The following is a 21,749-nucleotide window of genomic DNA, read 5'->3' on the forward strand; positions in this document are numbered from 1 at the left end:
CCCCGCCATTGTTTCCACCACCCTCCAGTTGTTCCCTCTATTTGCAGCAACTTTCCCCCCTCAGGTAGCACCACGACGTGATTGGTAGTTCTCTTAGAAGGGACACACAAAGGAAACCTCTGGTCAGACGCCAGTGCACTCAGTGAGTTCCCCCCAGTCAAACACCTTGTGCATCGTTCTCTCTGAGGAGCAGCTCTTAGCTGTCCAAGCTGAGTTCGAGCTAAAAGAAACAACGATTTATGGTCAGGTAGTAGGACATTCCCTAGCCAGAGCCCCAGCTTCCGGACTGGCTTCACTCCACACTGCGCATCGGCACAGTGCAAATCGTGGAGGTGGTCCTAATGGGCCAAGGGATCTTCATGGTCCGGCAGACGCAGCTCGTGAGGTACTTGCCAGTTCACCATATGCGTCCACGAAGGGGGTCATATACATGGTCCGTTGGTACAGTGGCTTTACTGTGGAGGCATTTGCACTCCACAACAGGTTTTTGCGGCACCCAATCACCCTTCCTTTCCCTAGCTTGGCGATAGAGTATCGCCAGTTGGTGGAAGTCTTTGATCGGCTCTTCAGCATTATCCTTCCCACGTCTTTTGCAGATGCAGTGACAACAACAGGAGTCCCAAAGGTATGGGTGGCAGTGAAAGAGGTCAAGAATATCCCACAGCTCCTAGAGATTGAGGCAGACGGGCACTCCTTTAGGCAACAGGTCATTGTGACTGGGCAACCAGGGCAGTGCTTGCGTTGCAACGACTTTGGGCATCATGCAGCAGTGTGCACGCGTTTCGGAGCCAAGGAGGCTCCGCTGATAGGCCCGCAGGTGGACGTTGACGGCTTCACACGAGTCCAGAGATGACAAAGAGGGAGACGGCAACGGGGGGCGCAACGAGGCCCTCACACCCAGCATCGTCAGAGCAGGGAGCAGGAGGGGGGCGAGCGACGCCCCCTCGGCAGAGCACTCCACAGCCCCCCCTGCCCGTCCCAACCGGTAGGATCGTAGCCCCCCACATCCACCATCTGTGCCATAGACTACCTCACCTGAGATCCCACAACCCCCACACCCATCCCCTTCCACATCCCATGACCCCCCCTCCCCCCGTCCCCACTGACCCCCCTTTCCAGAGCCACCAGTCCCCCCCCACACTTGCCATGCATCCCTGTCCATCCCACCATCCCTCGATCCTCTTTCCCCCCACCACCTCCCCTACCAAGCACCTCCCCTGATCCGCACCCGGTTCAGGTGGTGCCCCCCAGACCCACCCCCCATCCTCCCACAAGAGGTGATGATCCACACACACCTACTTCCTCCTCGCACTAGCAGTCCTTCCCCTCCCAGCTCATCCACCCCTGCCGCCTGTCACACCTTCCTGAAACAAAGCACAGTTGTTGCCACAGGAGTTCTTCCGCAGTGGCCCATGGTCCTACCTGAGAGTTGCATAGCGCAGAGAGTTTCCACTACCTCTAGAGGTGGGGATCTTTGCGGTTCGTAAGTCAAGGAGGGGCAAGGTCCATCTACTAACACCACCGGATGGACCAAACTATGCCTTTTTTCTTCAGTCCTCTCACTTAGGGGAGTGGACGACTACACAGATAGAGGAGGAGTTGAAGAGTCATGTGGCAGATCACATCTCCTAGTGGATAGGAGATGAAGAATTAGCATTGTTTGCACAGCAATGGCCTGGGTGCATGATGGACATTAAATGGTGGGCTGGTGCTGAGGTCCCACACATGAGCATTATCTTTTGAGCCCCTCCATAGTGGAGAGCTCCGAGGGACGTGATCGAGTGGCCCCTGGCACAAGCGGCCCATTTCTACCAGTTTATCGAGTCACAACTCTTAGCATGGCTGATAGATGCATTGATAGTACCACCTGGAGCATCTATCACCCCTATGGTCCGGCCAAGGGCCACCGTGGGGGGACTGGAGCTCGCCGTCTAGGACCAGCGGCAAAGCGTACTTGCATGCCTCATAGTTTCTCCTCCTTATCAGCAGCCTCCACACCGAACAAATGCCTGTTCGGTCAGGTTTTCCCATGAGCCGACACCTTGCATCCTGGAATGTGAATAGTCTCTATTACAGTGGGGCACGTGGTTCCAGGAAGTTGATTGTCCGGCAGGAGCTACAGCCTGCCCTTGCCGGACAGATCGACATCTTACTACTACAGGAGCACAAGCTCACCCCCACCCAGGCCCAACGGGTAGGGAAGGTACTTCCAACCAGCTCACACACCTACTTGGAGCATGCCATAGGTGCCCACGGCAGGAGCGGAGGCGTATGCACCTCTATTGGCCTGAGTCTCACCACCTGTGTGCGAGACTACAGGACGATAGTGGCAGGGAGGGTTCTATGGATCAGATTGGATATTGGGGACTCGCACATTGAAGTCCTCAATGTCTATGCTCCTACGGAGGTTAGGGCACGCAGCAGGTTTTGGGTGGAGATCGTGGATGGACTCCCAGAGGTGGACTCCTAGATTGTTGGAGGAAACTTCAACAACCTGGAGGCTTTGGGGGACTAGTAGAGCAGAGGCAGAAACTACTAGGGCATGGCTAGGAACGAGCAGGAGGCATGGGAGCTCTTTCTGCTAGCAGTAGGAGCACGCGATGCGTGGAAATACCCTACCTTCCACAGGAGGGAGAGGTCGTTGGACTTCTCTTGGGGATACAGGCGGCTAGATGGAGTCCTGCTGGAGTGGTTGGACCGGTTTTATGTGGGAGAGTGGGGAGGCTCTTGTGGAGGTTAGATTGAGCAGTTGGCTTGCAACACGTTGTCCAATCATTGCCTGGCTCTCCTGACACTTGATCCCCCAACATCCGCCCTAGACACATAATCTTGTCGGATCCCTGACTTGATATATAGGAGGGAGGAGGTGACGAGATAGATAGAGCAGATTTGGACCAAAAAGTGGAACAGGAGGGACCGGATAGCAGAGGAGGTTGCAGAGGTCCTAGCCAAGTCGAGCAGAATCTGCCAGGAGGTAGCCATACAGGCCAGGCAATAGAGCTAGGAGAAGGAGAGAGTACTCTGGCGGGACCTTGTAGCCACACACAGACTATTACAGGAGGCACCAGGGGATCCTACCCTCCACACACAGAAGGTGCGAGTGCAAGCAGCCAATACTGGCCTTGAAGACAGGCATTGGGAGTTCTCTTTCCGCAACTTAGCAACCTCCTGGGCACGGAAGGGGGACACAATGTGCAGGGAGTTCTTCTAGGTGCACCAGCCTTGCACCACAGGAGAGCAGATACGTAGCCTTCAGGATTAGTATGGGAGGACTCGTTCTAGCTCGGACAAGGTGATGGAGATTGCCACCGACTACTACAGGTGTCTCTTCTAGCAGGAGACAACCTCAGCTAGAGGACAGCGTTGTAGAGAGCAGGTCTAGGATCACATCCCGTCCCTCGTCATAGAGGAGATGGGACGCTCCCTCCTAGTCCCCTTCATAGAGAAGGAACTAGAGGAGGCATTCCATACACAGGACGGGCAGAAATGCCCGGGAGAGGATGGCCTTTCTAAGGCCTTCTTCACTACCTATTGGGAAGTGGTGAAGGACCCCCTATTGATGGCTTTCTAGGAGATTTTCACTTCAGGACAGATGCAAGGGAATCTTCCGGCAGGCCTTATCAGTCCTCTCCCCAAAGGGGGGGGATCGGTTGGAGCTTTCCCAGTGGAGACTGATCACCTTATTGTTAGTGGCCTATAAGGCACTAGCAAAGACGATTGGTAGGCGACTACGCCCCGTGCTTCTAGACATCATCCATGACACACAGACAGGCCTTGTCCAGGATAGGAGCATCCTGGACAATATATTTACATTTTTTGGGGCCGGCCTCCAGCAGTGTCCAGCACCCCCCCCCCCTTCCCACCGGCACAAAAGAGTTTGTTCTGCCCCCCCCCCCCCCCCCCCCCCCCCCAGTTGCTGCCTCCCTCTTGCAACAACCTCCCCCCTTCTCCCTTGGTAGCACGACAATGAGATTGGTAGGTCCTTAGCAGGAACACGCAATGGAGACCTCTGGTCACGCTAGTGCATTCTACGAGTGTCCCCCAGTCAAACACCTTGCGTGTCATCCTATGTGAGGAACAACTCTTAGCTGTCCGCGCCACAAAGCTAGAGCTTAAAGAAACAATGATCTTTGGTCAAGTAGTAGGACATTCCCCATCCAGGGCCTAACTTCGGGATTGGCTTCACTCCACACTACGCATCGGCACAGCGCAGATAGCGGAGGCAGTTCTAATGGGTCAAGGGATCTTCATGGTACGACTTACCTCAGCAGACGCAGTGCGTAAGCTACTAGCTAGCTCAACCTATGTCTTTACGAGGGGGGTCATACATATGGTCCTCTAGTACAGTGGCTTCACAGGGGAGGCATTCATGCTCCACAACAGTTTCCTCAGACACCCGGTCACCTTACTGTTCCTTAGACGGGCAAAAGAGTATCACCAGCTTGTGGAAGACTTCGGATGGCTCTTTGGCACGGTCCTTTCCACCTCTTTCGCGGATGTAGTGGCACCCGCAGGAGTCCCAAAGATACGGGTGGCAGTGAAAGAGACAAAGAATATACCACAGTTTCTAGAGATTGAGGCAGGCAGACACTTCTTTAGGCAGCAAGTCATTGTGATTGCCTACGGTGCCATGACTTTTGGCATATGGCAGTAGAGTGCACGAGCTTCGGATCTAAGGCGGCTTCGCCAATAGGCCCGGAGGTGGACGCAGATGGCTTTACACGGGTCCAGAGATGACAGAGAGGGAGACGGCAAGGGGGGTTGTAGCCAGCCCCTCAAACACAGCCACGACAGCAAAGTGCAGGAGGGCGAGTATCACCCCCTTGATAGAGCACCACGCAGCCCCCCTCTCCCCGCCCCACCCGGTAGGACCACAGGCCCACACATCCACCCCCCACGGAGGTGTTGCAAGACGCCTCACCTGAGGGCCCACACCCCCCACCCCCCTCCCCACGGTTCCCCCCCCCCTCCCTTCAGAGCTACCTGACCTTTGGCACAGGTAGCTTTGGTTGAGGCTGTCTCCCGCCGAAAAAGGCATCTGTAATAGTCTAGAGACGGGAGATAGCCTCAACAAAAGGCCAGTGTTGCAGACAGCAAGTTTGGGATCACATCCTGTCCCTCGTTACAGAGGAGATAAGACGCTCCCTCCTAGCCCCCTTCATAGAGAAGGAATTAGAGGAGGCTTTCCACACATAGGACGGGCAGAAATGCTCGAGAGAGAATGGCCTCTCTAAGGCCTTCATCACTACCTACTGGGAGGTGGTGAAGGACCCCCTACTGATGGCCTTCTAGGAGATTTTCACTTCAGGAAAAATGCCAGGGAGTCTTTCGGCAGGCCTTATCAATCTTCTCCCCAAAGCGAGAGACCGTTTGGAGCTTTCCCAATGGAGACCGATCACCTTATTGTCAGTGGCCTATAAGGCATTGGCAAAGATGATTGGTAGTCAACTATGCCCCGTGCTTCCAAACATCATTCATGACACAAAGACAGGCTTTGTTGAGGATAGGAGCATCCTAGACAATGTATTCACCTTCTTTGAGGCGACAAAGTGGGCTTAGCACAGTGGGCAGAGACTGGTTGTACTACTCTTGGATTTCGAGAAATCTTATGACAGGGTAGACTGGGATTTCCTAAAGGGCACCATGGTGAGATTGGGTCTCCCCAAGGCTTGGATTCGCCGGGTCTCTACACCTTACAGATCGGCCACCAGCACGGTTCTCATAGACGGTAGGTGAGGGGAGGTGTTTCAGCTAGAGAGATCGGTCCGGCAGGGCTGCCCCCTGACCCCGTACCTGTTCCTACTCTTTGCAGAGGCGATGTCTCACTTCCTCAGGACACGTGTGAGCAGATTATGCGGCCTTCGACTTCTAGTGAGAGAGGAGATTGAGTTGCTAGACGTGGTCCGCCCAATGCCTGCTACGTGATGGCACCCAATCCATATCCTCCTGAATCAGTACGTGTCTACCAATCCTGGTGGTGTACTCTAGGAACCTCGGTGACTTCTTGGCGACCACAGTGGCCGGCCAAAGCCATTCTCCTAGATCCCACTCTAGCTCATCAAGTGGCCTTCCTTCCAAGATCCAAAGGCACCTTTCCCTGAGCTCCTGCCAAAAGACCAAAGGGTCCAACTGCCATGTCTTCCCCTAAAGGCCAACCACCCGGATCCTCTTCCATGAAAGGCTAGCTATCCCCTCGTCTTGGCTTGGGATCATAGAGCCGATAGAGCCCCGATACAAGAGCCGATAGAGCCTGGGGAGGTATGGGCCGCTAGGTTTTCACCAGCAAGTATCCCCCTACAGCCCTATAAGTAGCAGGTAGAGTGGGCGGCACTCCACCTGGGACCTTTTTCACCGTGCAGGAGGGGGAGCGTCTGGCCCTTGACATAGGGCAGCAGGACAAGGGGATAGCTGTTCTTTCATGGAGGAGGATTTAGGTGATTGGCCTTCAAGGGAAGACATGGCGGTTGGTGGACCCTTATAACTTCTGGAAGGAGCTCAAGAAGTGGCGTCTCTGGATCTGGGAGGACAGGCCATCTGATGAGTTGGAGTGGGATCCAGGAGAGTGGCTATGGCCGGCCACTGCGGTTTCCAAGAAGCCACCGAGTTTCCTGGAGTACACCACCAGGATTGGCAAACACGTACTGATGCAAGAGAACATGGATTGGGCGCCATCATATAGTAGGCACTGGGCGGAGCACAGCATTACGGAGCCTTTTCAATGCACCTTCTAGCGGCATCTATGGGATAGTTGGAGGCCGAGGAGGGTATCGTATTTCTTATGGCTAGTGGCAGATGGAGGCTTGGCGGTGGGAAGTTGGCTAGCCCAAATACAGAAGGAGAGAGATTGTAAGCGCTGCACATAGCAGCCTCTGGAAAACCCAAAGCACTGCGTTTGGTCATGTGAGGCGACACAACTCGTGTGGAGAGGAGCATGCTGCATCCTTCGCCATATTGCACCCAGCCTTGGATGTATCTCATGGGGAGCTTTCTACTGGCAGGCAGTCAGCCAAGGCTGTCACCTTTTGTATGAGGCCGAGATGCAGGACATGATTTTCATTATTGAGGCAGGGTCGTGCGCAGTGGTCGGTTTGGAGGCTCTACCCATGTGCTAGAGCCCACAACAGACCGCTGTGAGGTTTGGGAGATCATAGGGAGTCTTACTGGATGGCACATCTGGAAGGCGTGGTGTTAGGAGGCTTTTGGCGGAGAGAGACTTTCAATATAGGCGACCTTAGCAAAGCTCTGGACCTCCATCATCCACTCCCTCCGCTGCCGATGGGACCAGGTGCAGGGCGAGTCTAGGGCTCGCCAGGAGCTCCGTTGTCATTCCATGCACACTTGGGGCAGCCAGGACCTGTTTTTCGTGATACAGGCAGGCAGCCCCAGATGGCGGTACACCCCTCCTACATGGCTTCTTGCTCCTATCCCCCCTAGACCACCTTGAGAGGCTTGTACATCTGATATATCTGTGACTCTAAATCAGCTCTAGCTAGTCTGTTGAGCATGAGCACTTCCTTGTATTTATGTTTTTTTCTGAAGTAATATAATTAACCACACTTTATTTGCAAAAAAAAAGATAGCAATGGATAGCTTCGGCTAAGATGTCCGCCATGAACGGGGTGTGGGCAACAAGCTAAAACACTTGAAATCTGCAAAGACGAGATTGAAGACTGAATGGAGGGCAGCATTTGTATTTATAGAAAGTTTGGGCCCTCCCAAGTGGGTTTGTGCTTATGGGACATAGAAACTCTCTAGGATCGCGTTTCTTTTAAATAAACAAGGTTTCTTCATTAATTAAGCAAGTTTTGGGGCTATTTAAGTGAAGCTAATGCATTTTTAGCTCAACAGCATTTTCATGAGCTCTCCTTCTCTGTTGTCTATAGTAGAACTTTTCGTCCTTAGTGGGGGTCTTGTACTGCCCTTCTGATGGAGTGCCTCCTGTGGTTGGTCCAATTGGTTGTGTATCAAGTTTGATCTCATGTCCACTGGTTTCTTTGTCAGTAGTCTCTGCCATCTCGTAGTCTAGGACAGCCAATCAGCGTGCTTGCATTGACCCTGTAGACCCTTCCTAAACAACTACCAATACCTCTGCAGCTTCCAGGGCAGCCAGAGTCTCCCTGTGCAGAGATGTGACTCTGTAGGACAGTGACTGTCTCTCTATGCAGAGATGTGCCCCTACAGAGCAATGCCTTTGCGTCAGCACTCACATCAGTGCGTCGGAGCTCACACCAGACACGTCAGCACCTGTCTCTCACATGTGACCTGTCTGTCACACTACCATTCCTACATCTGTTTCAGCCAGCATCCCATAGCCTCATGTCAGCGGTTCGCCAGCATCTAGTCGGGCAGTCCTCACGCTAGCGTCTTCATGCCAACGTGCAGTTGGGCAGTCATCCTCATGCCATCGTCCTCATGCCAGTGCCCTCACGCCAGTGTCCAGTCGCAGGCAGAAGTCCTCCTCCCGCCATCGTCCACACCAATGCCCTCATGCTAGTGTCCAGTCATCCAGTCAGGCTTTGAGAGAGAGAGAGAGAGAGAGAGAGTATAACATCTCTAAAAGGTAAATGCAGCCTACGAGACCAGAGCAATACATGCAATGATGGTGTGTTTCTCATTTGGAAGAATGAGAAAAGATGAAAAGCATGCCTATAACACTAAAAAGTGAAATAGTGTCCTATAAAAAGAAAACATATCAATGTGTGTGTGTGTGTGTGTGTGTGAGAGAGAGAGAGAGAGGGCACCAGTTATCCTGCCCTGACCTATGCACTAGATGCTGTACTCTACCCTACCAGTTGCCAGCCCTCATCTGTGGGCCAGTTGCTGCGCCCTTCCTGAATTGTTGTGTGCCCTCTTTTTGCAGTTAGCCTCCTTGCACCTGCTGCGGTGACAACCTGTATCTATTGCAAAGAGAAACTAACAACTTGTATCTTTTGCAGAGGCAGCCCTATCTGTCATTCACCGTGTGCAGCCCTTTTCATCAGCTTACCTGCGCATAGTCCGTTCATCGTTTTCCTTGCACGCTAGCGTGTTTCTGCAAGCATTAGGGTTTTCTATGTCATCAACCTGATACACAAGCACAGGTCACACAGATTACCAGTTGTCAGGTGCAACCTGTCTTACAGCTTTTGCATTGACAGGCACAGGATTTAGGCACGTTTCAACCTTCATGTGGAAAGGTGTAGGGTTCAAACAGCAGCAGACCACCATCAAAAGCTCTAAAACAGAGATCGCTGTGGGAGCACATCTGTTTGCTGCATGTCCTGGAATTTCTGCAGTGCACATGAACAGACTTGAGACATGGAGGATGAAAGGACTCTGAATGCTTACATGGAGTGTGCTGAGCCCCTTGTCAAGCATTCCATGTGCGTAGACCCCTCCCTGGCGGAAGGGGCAAATGTGTTGCCCTGTGGGGAATCGCAAACAATGCCATGTGCTTTAGAGATGAGTCACACTTTGTCCTACGCTCAAGCAGCAGGGTAGTCAGATGACTCTCAAGACTTGGATTGGGAGCATCTTCTGTAATGTGCCAACACGTTTCTTGCAGAGTATATGCATTATAATCAGGATACTTGCAGTAACTTTGAAGAGAGCGATGTCATTGTTACTGCCGTGGAAACAAAAAAGGTGCTGAGCTCGTTCTCCTTCTTCCATGAAAAAGCTGTCATCTTGTTCTTTACTGCCATAGAGAAATCCAAAATGTCTGGAAAAAGTGAAATTAGAGTGACTGAGAGCATCCAATGTAAACTAGTAGAGCCTATTCTTATGGTATGAACATAAGCAGAGTGTGTAGAGCATCTGATTCAACCTCATACACACTACAGATGGATAGAGAGATAGATAAGCTGCGGCTTGCTAGACTAGTTGTTGAAGTCAAAGTAACAAGAACTAGGGGTTTACATTCTAAAGAATCCATTCTTGAATCAGAAAATTTTAAAGGTTATTTTTTGGTCCTATGTCATGCCAATACACTCTTAACAAATGTGCTCATCAACACAAAGTATTTTGTGGCTCTATGCTCAAACATACTCAGCTTATGCCTGAAAAATAATTAGGATGTTCTTATTTGGTTTGGGATCTCATTTCAACAAAAATTTTCATTAAATTGATACTTCTCCATCTGTAATCCTAAGATTAATGGCCTGAATGGTAACAGCATGGTGTTGCTTATGGCTACTAATTCTCTTTTTCTCAAGTCAACCAATTCTCAAAATGCTTTGGAGGTTTGCAGCACAATAGCATGGGAAGGAGGTGGCTTGAAGCTAGCTTTAGCAGTGGACTCATACATATATCTTGCAAATATCAGACCAGAATACAAATGGGCATTTTTCAATCAGAACGTATGTGTCTATGGTTTCCAGAAAAAGGCCAGCAAAGATTTCTGTGTCATATTTTGGGATGTAATGGCAGGGAAGAGGTGCGTTTTTTGTTACATATATAAATTCCCCTGGGATGTGTTACAACAATATTATCAACTAAAGGTTTGTGCCTGTGAACATTCATGCACTTCTTTCGTGACACTCCAATTTAGATTGAGTCAGATGCACATGGTCTAACAAATTGGAGAAGTGGTAGCTGGATAATCTCTAAGCAGCCTTTTGTTGAGAAGAGAAGCTTTTCTTTACAGATTTGAAAGGCATTCGATGTGGCAGAGAATGTCTCCACACATGAGACTAGGGACATGATTATAATCATAGTTTGCAAAGGACTGGTTGAACTTCAGTTCCCTATTCTGAGACTCTCCTTTTGTACAGGATCAAGCAGCTCTGATAACATTAATGTCAGTTCAAACACAATATAGTATGCATTCCATGTGTGGCTTCAAGCACTTTTGTGCATCTAGCTGTGGTAATATCTAGTGTGTCTTCAAGAAGTATCAAAAGCCTGGTGGGCTATCTATATTTGAAGATTAAGCATTCAGAAGATACATCTTTTGACAAAGCCATTTTAATTATTGAAATGCTCTGCAGCAGGTGCGAAGATCAACAGGTAGAAGTCCATTTTCTTACGGATCCCAACTCCAGCACAGATTGGTGAGTTGATTTGGGCTTCAGATGGGTGAGGCAGGCAGATAGGTCGGGTTCCAGGTGAAACTTGACATCACAGCAGCCCAAAAATTAGTCTTTGTGTTAGATCCCATCCAGCAGAAGCTCACCTACTAGAACAGAGTTCCTCTCTCAGCTGGCAGAGATATAGTAGTTGATCTGGTCTTCCTTGCAACCCCTTGGAACATAGCTTCATGGTGGTGGATTTCTTTAGCCTGCATTTCTCGGTTATACTGCTTCAGAATTTCTCGCTCAAGTGGCCTAGCAAACCATCATCAAACACTGCTCAAAGGAAGGTTTGGGGATTACTGCCCCAGAGTACCAGAGTTGGGCCCTTTTGGGCAAGCTGGTGGTCTGAGGACTCCTGCCAGGTGGGCAGACTTTGAAACTTCTTGTTCAAGAGGATTTCCAAGAATGTTGACCATACCTAGGAGAGGACTGGAGGCCCTCACAAAGGTGGATGTTCACTACGGCTCCGACCACCCTAGTGCAATCCTCTTTTCTGTGCAGTTCTTGTTACATGTCTGGCAGTTCTTGCAGAAGGTGCTGGACTAGAGACCCCAGTGGTTTCAGGAGGAGATTGATAGAGTAGCCAGTCTTTTGGAATGGGCAACTCAAGGACAGAGAGGGCTTGTAGCTTGGGAAATGTGTGCACATTTTGTGGGCTGCTTGGGAGGCTGGCCCTGCTCGTTCTATCATCTACACTATTGCAGATGTAGGAATCCTTCAGCATGCAGTGGGGAATAGGGGCTAGATGGTGGGAGATCAATGCAGCGATCCCACAGGAGTGGCTTGCCTTCCCTCACAGAGAGCATGTGCAACTGGGCCATGCCTTGGCATCCTAGTTTTCACCATCAGGTGTCTCTATGCATGTAGTAGTGTGCTACACCCCCCTACACACCTTCACCATACAGGAGAGCAACAGGGAATAGCTTTCCTAGAGTCATAGAACTCCAGGGAAAGTCGTGGAAGCTTAACTTGTACCTCACTTGCTTGGACATCTAGGAGTGGTAGCTATGGATTTGGGAGAGCTGGATTGGGATCCAGGAGAGTGGATGTGGCTTGCTTCTCCAGTCTCACAGATGGCAGTGAGTTTTTTCACCCATGGACCCCTTTGGATACGCTTTCTGGAGGCGCTTAGGGATAGTTGGCGATTGAGGAGGGTCTCATACTTCCTGTGGATGGTGGCCCATGGTGATCTAGTAATAGGTAGCTGGTCGGCTCAAATGTAGGGGGTGGGGTTTGCTAGCATTGCCACAGCCACCCTTGAACCCATAGTACTATTTGTGGTCATGTGAGGAAATGCAGCTGGTTTAGAGAAGAGTTTGCTGGATCTTTTGTCAAGTAGAGCCTAGCTCCAAGTATGTTACATGGGGAGCTTTCTATTGGCAGGCTCTTAGTCAAGGATGTCCCTTACTGCATGAGCTGGAGATGCATGACACGATCTTCATCATTGAAGCTAGATCACGCATAGTGGTGGGTCTCGAGGCCTTGCCTAGCTGAAAAGTGCTGGAGCCCACAACGCCAAGGTGGAAATGTGGGTGTTTATTAGGAGCCTCACACAGTGGCATATTTGGAAAGCCTGCTTCCAGCTGATATTCAGCAGAGAGATTCTTTGGGAGATCTGATCCTCTATCACCTACTCCCTCCGAGGCCTTTAGAAGCAACTTCAGAGAGACTTACTGGGATTTTTGGCAGCTGTTCCTTCACACCTAGGATAGCAACCTTCCATGGTATTATACCCTTCCACCATGCCTTCTGTTTTCCGTCTCCCCTAGACCGCCCTGAGAGGCCTTGTATATATTTGATTTATCTGGCATTCAGCTCCAGCTAGATCGTTGAATACTTGTGCTTTCGTATTTTGAATAATATAATTATCCACACTTGTAAAGTTGTAAAAACAGAAATGCTAATCTGATTGATCTAAGGTGTGGGCTTGAGTGTCTCTGCCAAGCCATCTTAGAAAAGGTTATCTTTCTCAAATGGCAATAAAGCTGCAGGTTCAATTGTGTCAACTATCACACAACAAAGAATCTATGCCATGAAAAATTCATAGGGAAGGGCTTCTTGGTTAGTCCTGAAGATATCTTATCTAGAGATTGAAAGGGTTAGTTGCTTGGTTAATGTCCTATTTTGTCATCTCCACCTACAGTGAGCATGCTCAGATAAGGACCTATTCCACTCAGGGCGCTCAACGTCTGATAGGTTCCCATCCATGTGGAAAACCCTAACTGGGTATTGTTTGTAGTGTACTTTTGTCTTTTCATGTGGAGGTGCACCTAGTGATCTATTTTTGGTGTGGCTTTAAATCAAGTTTCACCAAAATGGGTAGGCACATTCTTCAAGTCCTTGCTTTGATAGCTCCTGCATTGCTTTCTTTCATCCAAGAAAAGAAAGTCTCTCACCTCAACTACTTTTTTTTTTTGCAAGTAAAGTGTGGCTATTTATATTACTCAAAAGGTTGAATACAATGAAGTGCACATGCTCAACAGACTAGCTGGAGCTGATGCAAATCACAAATCCATCATGTATACAAGCCTCTCAAGATGGTCTGGGGGGGATGGGGACAAGAAGCCATGGAAACTTGGAAACGGGTGTATCCCCATCTGGGGCTGCCCGCTTGCATCATGAAGAACAAGTCATGGCCACCCCCAGTGCGTAGAAAGTGAAAATAGAGTTCCTGATAGGCTTGAGACTCACCATGCACCTAGTCCCACCGGCCGCGAAGGGAGTAGACGATGGAGGTCCAAAGCTCTGCCAAAGTCGCATATACTAAAAGGCACTCCCTGCCAAAAACCACCTGACAGCGTGCCTTCCAAATGTGTCATCCTGTAAGACTGCTTATGATCTCCCATACCTCTAAGCGCTCTGCTGTGGGCTCTAATACTTGGCGGATGGGTAAAGCCTCCAAGTTGACCATTGCACAAGATCCAACCTCGATGAGAAAAATCGTGTCCTGTATCCTAGCCTCATACAAGAGGTGACGGCCCCGACTGACTGCCTACCAGCAAAAAGTCCCCCCACGAGATACATCCAAGGCTGTGTGCCACATGGGTTACTGCAACACCTCCTAATCCGCCATCCTGTACACCTCCCTCCACATCCTGATAGTACGAGCAGGGCCAACCTCAGCCCACTGGATGTGGGATCGCTCATCTATCTGTATCCCGTTCGGATCTCTGACCTAGGGTTTCAGACCACCGGCTAGCGGTCTATCTCCTCTTGGCATCCTGGGGGCCTCTGAACTAGGGCCTTGCAAAGGCCTTGCCATACTATAAGTAAACATAGGAGGAAGGAAGATCTGGGAAGTCGTGAAGATCCATCTCAAGGATGGCCTCCAACCACCGCCAAGCCTTGGTCTACACTCCTAGAGACCCTCCTGCAAAAGGACCTTCTAGGTCGGCCCTCCTGGTGTGAGACCACAGATCACTAGCTTGCCCAAAAGGGCCAAGCTCTGGAACTCTGAGTCAATGATCCCAAGCCTTCCCTCAGAGTGATGCCGGATGATGTAATCCCATGCCACCTTGGCTCGGGAGTCCCTAGAACCGTTTGAGCCAGCTCAAAGAAAATTCTGCACTAGGTGGCGAAGCTGAACCACACAAGACAAGGAGAAACACCAACAAGAGGCGATCTATCAAGCCATCGCTAGGAGGACCTAGTTGACCACCAGGGCTCGGCCCGCTAAAGAAAGGCGAAGAGTGCTCGAGTAGGTTAGCTTCCGCCTAATAGAGTCGAGAACTGGAAGAAACTGCTGGGCAGGAGTGATGTCAAGCCCCACTTGGAACCCTAGATTTCGGATGGTCTCTCCCCTACTCACCCATCTGAATCCCAAGTGGACATTTCACTCCGTGCTGGAGTCCGAATCTATAAGAAAACCAACCAACTTTCGCTAGTTGATTTTTGAGTTGAGAACTAGAAGAAACTGCTGGGCAAGAGTGATGTGGAGCCCCACCTAGAGCCCTATATTTCGCATGGTCTGTCCCCTACACACCCATTTGAATCCCAAGTAGACAATTCACTCCGTGGTGGAGTCCGGATCTGTAAGAAAACCAACCGACTTTCGCCAATTGATTTTTGCTCCAGCTGCAGTGCAAAATACCTCCAGAGCTAGTCTCACTCTCTCCAACATCAGCTCATCATCCTCTACATAAAGAGCAGTATCATCTGCATACTTTGAGTCCAGCAGCTCAGTCTCCTCCCTCACTAGAAGACAGAGGCCACGTAGCGCGCTCACTTGTGAGCAGATGAAATAGGACATCGCCTCCGCAAAGAGTAGGAACAGATATGGGGCAAGAGGGCAGCCTTGCCGGACAGATCTCTCTACCCAAAACTCCTCCCTCCTCCTGCCACCAGTGAGAACCCTGATAGTAGCCAATTCGTAAAGTGCAGAAACCCTGCAAATCCATGCTTGGGGGAAACCTAGGCTCGCCATGGTGCCCTCTAAGAAGTCTCAATCAACCTTGTCATAGGCCTTCTCAAAGTCTAGGAGTACTACCAATCCTTGACCACTGTGTTGAGCCCACTTGGTTGCCTCGAAAAAAGTGAAGACATTATCTAGGATGCTCCTATCCTAGACAAAACCTGTCTGGGTGTCATGAATGATGTTTGGAAGCACGGGGCAGAGTCGACTCCTGATCATCTTGGCTAGGACCTTAAGGCCACTGACAACAAGGTGATTGGTCTCCATTGGGATAGCTCCAACTGATCTCCCCTTTGGGGAGGAGACTAACAAAACCTATTGATAAACTCCTTAGCATCCGTCCTGAGCTGAAAATCTCTTGAAAGGCCAGTAGTAGGGGGTCCTTCACCACCTCCCAGTAGGTAGTGAAGAAGGCCTTAGAAAGACCATCCTCTCCCAGGCATTTCTACCCATCCTGTGCATTGAAGGCCTCAGCTAGCTTCTTCTCTATGAAGGGTTCTAGGAGGGAGCGTCCCATCTCCTCTATGACCAAGGGCAAAATGCAATCCCAGACCTGTTATCTACATCATTGTACTCTAGCTAAGATTGCCTCCTGCTGAAAAAGTTGTCTGTAGAAGTCAGTGGCAATCTCCAACACCTCATCTGGGCTAGAGTGAATCCTCGCGTGCTAATCATGGAGGCTGTGAATCTAGTCTCCTCAGGTGCCAGGCTAATGCACCTGGAATGTTTGCCAGGCTAATGCACCTGAAAACATTCCCTGCACATCGTGTCCCCCTCCCATGCCCAAAAAGCTGCTAAGATACAGAAGGAGAACTCAGAGCACCTGTCCTCGTGGCTGGTGAGGGCTGCCCATGCGTGCACCTCCTGCATGTGGAGAGTGGGATCCCTTGGTGCCTCCTCGAGTAGTCTTTGCGTAGCTGCCAGGTCTCGCCGCAGTGCTCTCTCCTTCTCCCAACTCTGCTGCCTGGCCTGTAGCGCTACCTCCTGGAAGATCCTACTCAGCTCGGCTAAGGTCTCTGCAACCTCCTTTGCGATGGCACACTCCCTAGTCCATAGCTGCTCAATTTGCCTCCTCACCTCCTCCCTCCTGTAGATCGAGTCTAGGATGCGACAGGATCGCGTGCCATGGGCTGAAGCAGAAGCATCAAGATTGAGGAGAACCGGGCAGTGATCAAACAAAGTGGTACCAACCAACTACCCTACCTAGCCTCCGCGAGAGCACCCCCACTCTCCCACGTAGAACCTGTCCAGCCACTCCAAAAGAGCTCCGCCCAGCTGCCTATATCCCCAAGAGAAGTCCAGCAACCTCTCCCTCATGTGGAAATTTGGGTCCCGCCAAGCATCACGTGCTCCTATTGTGACGAGGAAGACCTCCCATGCCTCTTGCTCCTCCCCCGCCATACCCTGGTAATCTGTGTCTCTTCCCTGCTGGTCCTCTAAGGCCTCCAGGTTGTTGAAGTGTCCTCCAACAATCCAAGAGTTCACCTTTGGGAGTCTTGTTGCGATCTCTACCCAAAACTTGTTCCGTGTCCTAACCTCAATAGGAGCATAAACATTGAGGACTCCAAGGCACGAGTCCCCTATATCCAGTCTGATCCATAGGACCCTCCCTTCCACAATTGTCTCGTGGTCTCGTACATAGGTGGTGAGGCTTGGGGCCAATAGAGATGCATACACCTCCACTCCTACTGTGGGCACCAATGGAGTACTCCCAGTAGATGTGTGAGCTACGTGGAAGTACCTTCCCTACCCGATGGGCCTAGGAGGGGGTGAGCTTGTGCTCCTAAACCTATGACTGGCCGAACACGTTCCAAGATGCTAGGTATATACTTATGGGGAAACCTATGACTGGCCGAACATGGCATGGAAGTTGTTGATTAAGAGGAAGAGCTATGGGGGCATGCGAATGTGATTAGATGTAGTCTTGGAGGGTGAACTCCATTCCCCCATGGTGGCTCTCGGGCGGCCGGACCATGGGGATGATAGATGCTCCAGGCGGTACCACTAGGGCATCTATCAGTCATGCTGAGAGGGGTGACTCTGTACACTGGTAGAAGCAAGCAGCATGTGCGAGGGGCCACTCAATCACATCCATCGGTGAACTCCACTCTCGAGGGCTTGAAAAATAACGCTTAGATATGGGACCTCGGCTCTAGCCCACCAGTTAATGTCCATCATGCACCCTAGCCACTGTTGGGAAAAGAGCGCTAGTCCTCCTTCTCCCATCCACTGGGAGATGTCTCCTGAATGAGAGGTCTGAAAGAAGAAAGCATAGTCTGGTCCATCCAGTGGTGTAAGTAAATGGACCTTGTCGCTTCGTGAATTGCAGACCACAAAGATCCCCACCTCCAGAGGTGGTGGAAACTCTCTGTGCTCCACAACTCTCAAATAAGACCACTGACCACTATGGAAAAACTCCTCTGGGAGCAATTGCGCCTGTTGAGGGAAGGTGTGGTGGGCGGCTAGACGAGATGAGCTGGTGGCTGCGTGTGGGGGGGGGGGGGGGGGGGGGGGAGCTGTGCTCTGTTGATGAGTAGAGGATATGGGCGTGTGAGGCTCCTCACCCCCTGTGGGAAGGGGGCGAATGGATGGGGGCGGAGAGGGGAGGGGGGGCGGGGACACATGTACTGGGTGAGGATCAGGAGGGACTGATTTGGCGGGGAAGAAGGTGGGGAAGAGGACGAGTAAGGGGTGGTGGGGTGATCACACATATGAGGCGGGTGTGAGGGGAGGCGAGTGGCCCTGGAGAAGGGGGAGGCTATGGGATAGGGTCGGGGGGGATCCATGAGGGGAGGGGTGGGCATGGGGGCTGGGGGATCTTGTGTTGGGGGGGGGGGGGCTGAGACTCCTCGTGGGTGGTGGGGGTGGAGGCATGTGATCCTGTTGGGTGGGACAAGTGGGGGGGTGCTGCGGGGTGTTCTGACGGGGGCCCGTCACCTGCCCTCGTGCTCTCTGATTCTGTGGCTATGTCTCAGGTGTTGGCTGAGGCCTCCCCTGCTGTCTCCCTCTCTGTTGTTGCTGGACCCATGTGAAACTGTCAGCATCCACCTGTGGTTGTGCTGGCTGAGCTGCGTTGGCTCCAAAACACGTGTAGTCTGCTATCTAATGCCCAAAGTCATGGCATCGTAGACACTGACCAGGCTACCCTGTCACAATAACCTGCTACCTGAAAGAGTGTCAACTTGCCTCAATCTCAAGAAACTTGGGTATGTTCTTTGTATCTTTTACAGCCACCCGTACCTTTGGGACTCCTGCGGTTGTCTTATTGCATCAGCGAAGGAGGGAGGAAGAACTGTGCCAAAAAGCCGTCCAAAGTCCTCCACTAACTAATGATACTCTATTGCTAGTACAGCGAATAGAAGGGTGACCAGGTGTCTAGGAAACCTGTTGTGGGGCGCGAACTCCTCCACTGTGAAGCCACTATACCAGGGAACCATGTAAATGACCCCCTTCGTGGAGTTATAAGGTGAGCTATCGACTAGCTCGTGGGCTGCATCCACAAAGGTGAGTCAAACCATGAAGATCCCCTGACCCATGAGAACTGCCTTTGCAATCTACGCTGTGCCAATGCGTAGCATGGAGTGAAGCCAATCCCGAAGCTTGGCCCTAGATGGAGAGTGTCCTACGACCTGTCCATACATTGTTGTTTCTTTCAGTTCAAGCTCTCTGGCACGGATGGAAAGGAGTTGTTCCTCAGAGAGGACGACGCACAAGGTGTTTGATTGGGGGGCACTCACAGAATGCTCCGGCATCTGACCAGAGGTTTCCATTGTGCGTCACTGCTGGGGGACTACCAATCTAGCTGCTGTGATACAGGGGGGAATGTTGCTACAGATGGAGAGAGCAACAAATGCTAGTGGTATGAACATGCAGCATAGGATGGAGCAGGTCGACTGGGGAGGTCTTCCTTGCATGAGGCAGAGGGTGGAACCACCACAACATGTCAATAGCTTCTTAGAATGGTCCCTGCCACAGGCCCAATAAGATTTTACAGCTCACACAAGGGCAAATTTTATAACAGAATTTGCACAGGCAGATGTTTTGATTTTTGGCTTCCTCCAGCTACCTCAATTTTTCCTGGTGTATTTTGAAATGATCTCCTTGTGTTTGCATTTGATAGGATCGTGCATGCATCAGGGCTGTGAGAGAGTTGTAAGTCGCCTAGGTTAAAGGCCATCATCTTCTGTCCATTTCTTCTGCATATTTCTTCCTGAATGTGTCCTTGACCACGCACCCGTAAAGAAGTATCAGAGCTTCAGGCGAGGACATGGCTGCCGCGTCACCCGTGGAGGTAGTGAGAGTTTGCAGGCTTCGTCACGGGAGAAGTGCCTCGAAGACAGGGGTGCCATGCAGCAGCAGAAGCTTGTTGGCGCAGGGAACTGCTATCGCGCTAGACTCATAAAAGATTCACCTCAACTACATACAAATGAACCAAGCCAAAAGGAAATAATAAGAAAATGTTAAAACAATCTTCTATGCTGGCTGCACAAAGTCATGTACAGTGGGTTGAGTATATTCCAGTTTGGAGGTGCATATTTCCAAGGAATTTTGGTTACTAGCACATAGGAGTCTAGCAGTCAGTATATAGATTGCGGCAGAGACTGTGCCCCTTGTAGATGCAGGGAGCTAGGGGAGATTTAGGCACTACATCTGGGATTTCCCTGGGGCTCAAGAGTTTTGAGGGACAGCGCATAGGATGACGTTTCATGGCACTATATACTATGATTGTTACATGGGGGACAGTTGCTTGGGCCACAAATAGAGGTTCAGTCTGCGGATATGAGGATTTACAAGGGTGTCATGCTTACCTTGTCTCGGGGCAGCTTGTGTGCATGATTTTCATGTGAGATTTCTCACAAACGGTGTGGACCTAGGGGTAGTGTCACAAATGGGAGCTCATAGCTAGCATTATTGCTTGGTATTTATGGACTGCTAGATGCGGCCATGCTTTAGATTCATTGGACATATCCACTACAAAGACTTTATCTAGGATTTAGACGAAGATTTGTGAGAGATGGAAGTAGGTGATAATGACCAATTGACAGGTGTGCCTATAAATAGGTAAGAAACTGTAGAATACTCTCCGGTGGCATAACCTTGAAGAAACCCTAAAGTACTCTTAGATGATGATGCAGGCTAAAAAGATGGATGGGACCTAAAAAATAGGGACAAAGGAATATAATACCAAAAGTGACCAAAATGAGCATACCTGGACAAAGCTCCTAATGTCCTCACTTACTCAGTGTAGGGCTCATAACTAGGACATGACCATGAACACTAACATCCCCTCTTGGATCATGTGCACGAACTCCAAAATCTCACTACTGTTCATATTAAGTCAAGGTGCTGATTGTAGAAGGCAAAACCAGTAATGCTGGTGATCAGTGCTACTTTATTGGCTAGCATTCAAAATACTTTATACTGTACAGTTGTTAGTTCTTTTAAGAGATTACTTTCAAATATATGTGCACATTCAAATCCTATACAGGTTGTTGGCTAAAGACCTCATACACACAGTCGGGGCTACTTGGCATGGTTTGGGACACATCACAAAGTGCCGTAGAGCTGTGGGATTGTCATTGCATAGACACCTGGCTAATTTCTAGTAGATCATGATGATGATATTCATCAGGAATACCTTTCATTAGTATACCTTCACTGGAACAAGGAAGCCCCTACTGGGCATGTCATCCAGTCAAGATCTCTTGTAGGCTTGGTTGGGAAAGTCAGTGATTCATTTGAATATCTTCCAACTTTGAGGTTTCTTAAAATGTTTGCTTTTTGGTTTTCAGGCACTCCAAGTTTTTCAAGGGCTTGATTGCTATTCGTGGAAGTGAAGAATTTTGTGTACTTGCCACTCTGGTACGTGAAATCTGAAACTCTCTGGTAAGCTGCATGTTGGATTATGGTTCCCCTGATAAGTTGTATGATGTTGAAGCTGTCTGCTTGCTTGTCCATGTCTTTTGGACAAGTTCTAACATCTGATTCAGGGCTTTTTGTCTGAGATCATATCTTGCCCATCTTGGCGCTGGGGGTTCTTACCAAACAAAGATACTATTGACATAAATGTATTTACGAAAGGGGTTTTGATTGGGCTAGAAAAACATCATGCTTCTTTAAGGAAAAAGAGACTATGCATCTAAGTATAATTCATAGGTAACAGGTTCTCATATTACCCCTTGAATGTGTGTAGTACACATAGTTTAATACTAGTGCACTCCTTGGCCTTTGCCCTTAGATTGTATAGAATTCTTGATGCTGCACATGTGTCGTGTGCTTCCTTGTTT

General features: G+C 50.2%; 1 protein-coding gene across 1 annotated transcript in view; it reads left to right on the top strand.

Moving 5' to 3' along the window:
* The window catches only part of LOC148008865 (uncharacterized), a 217,171-nt gene that overhangs the window by 55,954 nt on the left and 139,468 nt on the right, over positions 1 to 21,749 (top strand). Inside the window, exons 6-7 of the mRNA XM_087673975.1 lie at positions 10,229 to 10,414; positions 21,255 to 21,324. Of these exons, the coding sequence (XP_087530101.1) occupies positions 10,229 to 10,414; positions 21,255 to 21,324 (256 nt within the window). The remainder of the gene's footprint in view (positions 1 to 10,228; positions 10,415 to 21,254; positions 21,325 to 21,749) is intronic.

Source organism: Lygodium microphyllum, unplaced genomic scaffold, assembly GCF_053477565.2.
Source record: "Lygodium microphyllum isolate KBCC unplaced genomic scaffold, Lygodium_microphyllum_v1.1.10 scaffold_57, whole genome shotgun sequence".
NCBI classification, from domain to species: Eukaryota; Viridiplantae; Streptophyta; class Polypodiopsida; order Schizaeales; family Lygodiaceae; genus Lygodium; species Lygodium microphyllum.